General features: G+C 35.7%; 1 protein-coding gene across 2 annotated transcripts; it reads right to left on the bottom strand.

The window, feature by feature from the left end:
- Positions 1-1,324: 1,324 nt before the first annotated feature.
- On the bottom strand, positions 1,325-5,557 carry LOC107945341 (AP2-like ethylene-responsive transcription factor ANT). 2 transcript variants are annotated; one of them, XM_041106613.1, is made up of 9 exons: positions 4,347-5,557; positions 3,585-4,245; positions 3,315-3,397; positions 3,173-3,181; positions 2,984-3,072; positions 2,798-2,871; positions 2,641-2,691; positions 2,462-2,541; positions 1,325-2,051 (listed from the first exon to the last, which is right to left on the bottom strand). In XM_041106613.1, exons 1-9 carry the CDS (start codon positions 4,660-4,662, stop codon positions 1,432-1,434), a joined length of 1,983 nt encoding a protein of 660 aa, XP_040962547.1. In that variant the 5' UTR covers positions 4,663-5,557; the 3' UTR covers positions 1,325-1,431. The 2 variants fall into 2 exon arrangements, with proteins under 2 accessions (XP_040962547.1, XP_040962548.1); XM_041106614.1 differs by having other exon boundaries at positions 2,462-2,538; positions 4,347-5,406.

Here is a 5,557-nt window from a genome sequence, read left to right on the forward strand (position 1 = left end):
TATATAATGAGATTATTAGTTTTTGTATGGAAGAGGTGAGAATATATAGTGCAGTTTAAGAACAGGAGAAAAAAAATGTAATGAAAAAGAAAAAGAACAAAAATATCGAATACTTAGAATTCAAAATCAATATTCTCAAATCATACTTTTGGTTATCATGTCTTCTGTAGAAAGTGCAGTTAATGAATGGAAAGTAAGCTTTTAGCATTAAGCAACAAAGAATCTAATTTAGTATGTGATTAGTCGAAATTAGGGTATTTATTGTTAGTAGTAATGATTAATTCTTTTGTGGTAGATACTCTTTAAAGAGGCAAGCAAATGGCTATGAAATATACAATATTCTCGTGAAACAAGAATTAAACTCTTGATATCATTATAAAAAAATGAAATGCGCAACCATCACAACACACATCATAATTAATTTCTGCGTACTTATAAAACAACAACATCAACTGTTGTTATTCTTTTATTGGTTTCCATGTTTCATGGTGTCAAAGTACTTGGAATCTACTGTATCAGTGGGACTAACATTGAAGAGAATGTAAACCCCTTAACTACATAATCATGAAATGAATTGCAAGCTTGTGATTATCAGAAAAACCTGCACATGTGCATATGAAGGCATGGAAGGGATGAAACAATGATTACCCAAACGAGTGAAAACACAAATGATGATCCATCAATCAAACCAAGTTGACTGGCCATTGAAGAAAGAAACCACCCCATTAACCTCATCTTTCCACCAAAATCTCAGATAAATTTTGAAGTAATTATGATCCCTTACCCTTGAATCATAAACTATAAAAGAGGGAATCCATTACCCTTGGACCCTTTTTCTTTTCTTTGAATTATTTGAAGGAATGTCTCTTCGCTTTTTTTTTTTACCTTTGGAGAAAGCTGAGATGGTAATGATGTTGTTATGGATATAGAGAACAGCAAAGGGTGTTTGAGATCAGAGATAGAGTGGTCAAAGGCCCCAAAGTTGAAAGACCAGCTTTTGCATTATTGGGACACATACTGAGCTGTTTCTGTACTTGAGAGGACCAATAAAAAAAGGTGAATCTAATTATGAATATAGGGTCATTCATTCATCCCTCCTCCATATTGCACATATCATTTCATAGACTTCAATCATTTTGTCTTTAAAGCTTTCTTCTCTACCAATTTTTATATTCAACATCTTCAGATAAGAGGTTCAAAAGGATATATGAGTTTAAAAACTTTAAAGTCTCTTCTTCTTCATAAGAGGTCCCACACTGACCCCTCCATTAACACCTCATTTTTCTTAACCAAGGAAAATCTCATAAAAAAAAAGATAAATAAATAAAAAACCATACTTCTTTTTCCTGATTTTTTTAATTCCATGCAAAAAAGGGGAAAAAAAAAAGAAAGAGAACATATTTTTGGTTACTATACCCCAAAACGTCTAATCTAAGAATCTGTCCAGGCAGCAAAAACAGGCATCTGTGGCATGGAAATTGCAGGCCTGAGCTGAGCCGAAGGAATCCAAGAATTCACAGTATTTGGTGAAGTAGTGAACAACTTGGATGATGGTGGAGGAGGCATTGCAAACGCCATAGGTAAACTGCTTCTCTCTGGGCTACCTTCTCTTGAGCTGCTCAAACTAGTCACCAATGAAGAAGCATTGGAGAAGTGAGTAGTCCCTATCTTGCTGGAATCATCCACCTCTCTGTGGCCAACCATGGTTTCTGGTGCCAATGAGAAAGCCTGAGCCTTAAAATTCTCAATGATGTTGGGCTGTTGCTGTTCAGATGACTGATAAAGGATCATTTTCCAGTCTGGTTGACCTCCATTGTTCTTTGGTGATATGTTAATGTTGGTTTCAGCATTGGTGTTACCAGTTAAAAGGTTGTCATTACCACCAGGTCCGACATCTTTGTTTCGCCTAGCGAATTCTCCAGCAAGAAGGGTATTGCTAGCCATGATTCTTTCCACATCGTACCTTGTTATGTCGAAGTTAGTCACTGCATTCGCCCCACGGAACTTGATAGCTGCTATGTCATAAGCCTCAGCTGCTTCCTCTTGAGTGCCTGCATGCAATTATTGACTTTCAATTATCATATCATATAATGCCATCTATCAACTAAGCATAAACATTTAAAATAATAATAATAATAATAATAATAATAATAATAATAATAATAATAATAATAGAGTCCATGTTGAATCACATTCAAATTCCTTTTTCTTCTTTTTTTTTTTGCATGTTTGTGGACAAACAGCCTTACAGAAGCTGTTGTCTCCTTTTTCACTTTGCTTTTGTTTGTTTTTTTCTTTTGGGAAAAAAAGATCAAATTACTTATGGAAGCATGCCCAGTGTGGCTTAAAAAGAGCCGAAAGAGCTAAAGACTGAATCAAATACTGGCCTTTCTTTGAAGTCAATAAAACACACACTATTAAAATAGTAAAACAAAAAATACACAAATGAAATGAAACTCACTAAATGTTCCAAGATAAAGGTCTTTGTTCCCTGCAACTCTTCCTATCCGAGCCTGCCATCTTCCATGTTGATGATGTCTGCTTCATTTTTCAATTAAAAATTTATGAGAAAAAAGAGCTGAAATATTATGGGTATTTGCAGTTCAAGTTCCATAAAAATTGAATTTTTTATAAGGAGACCTTGTCACTCCTCTGTACATTGAAGCTCCCCTTGAAAATCCACTGCTTTTCCTGCTCATACAGTAGAATTATGAACATCGACAAAAACCGTCATCAAAAATCACAGTCAACTATAGAGCTATGCACCAAAATGGGAGAGAATGGGCAAAGATGGTACCTTCTCAAGTGAGCAACATACTCTTGTCTTGTCATGTTCTTCATTTCTTCAAGTTCTTTTTGGTAATTCTCCAACTGCAAAAAAAATAAAGAACATCATAATTACAGTCAGTACCATAAAAAAAATTTAAAAAGGTTTCCAAGAAAAGCATTAGATTTGAAAATGTAATGAGAGTTAGATAAGTACTGGGAAATTGATGTGAGTGGAGGGTCCCCAATACTTGAGTGCAGCTAGATCATATGCTCTTGCAGCTTTCTCCTCCATGTCATAACCCCCTACAAATTAAGATTTTGGAATGACTTGCCATTCAACATATGACTGTTTCAAACATAATAATATACTTTGATAAGTATTAATAGTGTCAGAAGAGCTTACCTAAATAAACTGTGGAGAATCATCATCATTCCATTAGAATCAAAAACCCCAATCATAAAAATAATTAAAAAAAAAAGTCAGCTCAAGAAATAAAAAAGAAAAAAACTAAAAATAGCGAGTATACTTATTGCAGGAAGCTAACCTTGTCTTCCTTTCCTGCTCTGTCCTTCCTTCTTGCAACTGTTGTCCCATAGATGGGCTTCATATCTACCCGTCCATCTATGTCTGAGTGGTAAACACAACAAAACCAAGAACAGATAAAAATGAAGCTTTTTTTTTTCAGTTAAAAACTTCCATTTCTAAAAAAAGAAAAGCTTTTTTAGTTAAAATGTAAAGATTGATTAAAAACAAATTAGTTTTGGGGAAATCATATAAGACAGACAGAATTAAAAGATAAAAGGAAAACACTTACCTTGTGACACCTCTATACTGAGAGGTTCTTTGACCAAAGGTATCAATGGATTTCCTATGGACAATTTGCTTCTGATCTACCTTCTCAGGCCCTCTTTTCTTGGTTTCCAGGACTGCAGCATAGTCAGTTCCAGAAGGCGAGATTTGCTGTGAACCAGTCACACAGCTTGATTGTGAACCAGGGCTCATTGACAAACTCAAAGACTGCAAATCTCCATATGCTATTGCACCAATAGAGCCGGATTCTGCTCCATTATCACCCATGCAACCAATCATCTTCTGATGCATTGCATGTTCAGTGGAGTAGTTTCTTGAAACCCACTGCTTACCATCATCTGCCATTGTTGGGGCCTGAAGATTGCAATCTGTAACATGGGTTTCTTTAGCTTCCTCTCCTAGTAACATTTCTTGGTTCCTATATCCAGAGTAGTATTGATACTGTTGAACCTGAAGCTGCTGTTGGTGGTGCGTCTGCCTTGAGGACTGTTGCAGGTGGTCTAAGCAATTCTGGTTGTTGTGTTCTTGATTTGGATTTTGATTGTAATACATACTGTCTAAACTTAGAGCCATAGTTTCTCTGTCACTGCTTTCATAGTGATGGGTCCCCATGGTTGCAGCCCCAAAGAAATCCTCCAGTTTTGGAGTTGAAGTAGGAACCATTGCTTCACACCAAAAGCCAAAGAAAAAAAAAACTGAAGTTTAAGAAAAATACTAGTATATTCCCCAAAAGCACAAAAGAAAAAAGAATATTGAACCCAAATACCTTGTGGTTGCTGAGACCTGCCAAGAGCTTCCATTAGACAAAGAGACCCATCTGACTTAAGTGGCATGACAGGAAAGTGAGAATAGAAGCCACCATTTTCTCCTTCAACTCCATAATAAAGTCCATAATTAAGATGAGAAGGAGATTGGAAAAAGCTTGATGGAACTGCTGTAGTAACACCGGCAGCTGAAGCTGAAGCAGACTGTGTATAGTTGTGAGCTTCTTGATTGCTAACCTCCATTTTCATGTTTGGAGAGAGAGAAAAACCTAACCAGTTTGCATTTTTATTGTTATCATCATTGCTTATGGACTTCATTTTCTTATGCGGCTGCTTTGGAACCCAGTAATGATTCTAAGCAAGTTGGGAACTTCCTCTCACTGCAGGAACAACTCAATCATTGGGAAACAAATAACTTAATCATAAAAAAAACGACCATTTCCTTGCTTCACTCTAATTTTTTTAAAGGAAATGAAAAAAAAAACTAAGGATTTTTGTTTTGTAGCTGCAAAAGTAATTTGACCAAATCTAAGAACTCATCTAAAACAAATTCAGAACTCCTGTGACTGAATCTATTCTATATGCATGAGGCCCTCTCTCTCTCTCTCTCTCTCACTCACTGTAAACATTTCTAAAGAGAGACAAAGCAAGTTCCTTTCTTTTAAACTAAACAAAAAAGAAAGAAAAGAGTTCCAGCAAGCTAATGCTGGGCATCGTTCCTGCATTCCATAGGGATCTGTATATGAGAAAGACCTCTCCTTTCTTTTGCTTTACCCTACGCTCTTTGTTGCATTTCCCCCTTTTTTATTCATTCCTCTCTTTTCCTTTTAAAGACCCCAAACCACATTAAGACTTAAAAAAATAAAAAAAGATTAAATAAGAACTATATTCCTGAATGAAACATGGTGCCACCCAAAGACAAGATGCTAGTGGCTGTAGTTCTACTTATGACCCTGTTGGATACTCTCCCAAATTATCCATCAGTTATAAACAAACTCCTCTTTTCGTTCTTGTCTCTTTAAACACTTGCCAGGATTGGGACGTAAGCCCTTAACAGTAATGCTCTTTTTCAAGTATCCAAAACAAAAGCTAGCTAAATACGTCTCTATATCTGTAGTATTTTTTTCCGCTTTTAATCAGATGCTTGTCTTAAAATAATTTAGTAATAATCATTTTTGCTTTTTCCGTAAGAGATCTCACTAAATCAAAACTT

This window comes from Gossypium hirsutum, chromosome D12, assembly GCF_007990345.1.
Source record: "Gossypium hirsutum isolate 1008001.06 chromosome D12, Gossypium_hirsutum_v2.1, whole genome shotgun sequence".
NCBI classification, from domain to species: domain Eukaryota; kingdom Viridiplantae; phylum Streptophyta; class Magnoliopsida; order Malvales; family Malvaceae; genus Gossypium; species Gossypium hirsutum.

Bases quoted from the DNA above. Each gene is read 5' to 3' on its own strand.
- LOC107945341 (XM_041106613.1), bottom strand. From the start codon at position 4,662: ATGAAGTCCATAAGCAATGATGATAACAATAAAAATGCAAACTGGTTA. The intron at 4,246-4,346 runs GTATTTGGGTTC...TTTGGTGTGAAG, and splicing joins CAGGTCTCAGCAACCACAAG to CAATGGTTCCTACTTCAACT. The intron at 3,398-3,584 runs GTAAGTGTTTTC...TTTACCACTCAG, and splicing joins CAGTATAGAGGTGTCACAAG to ACATAGATGGACGGGTAGAT.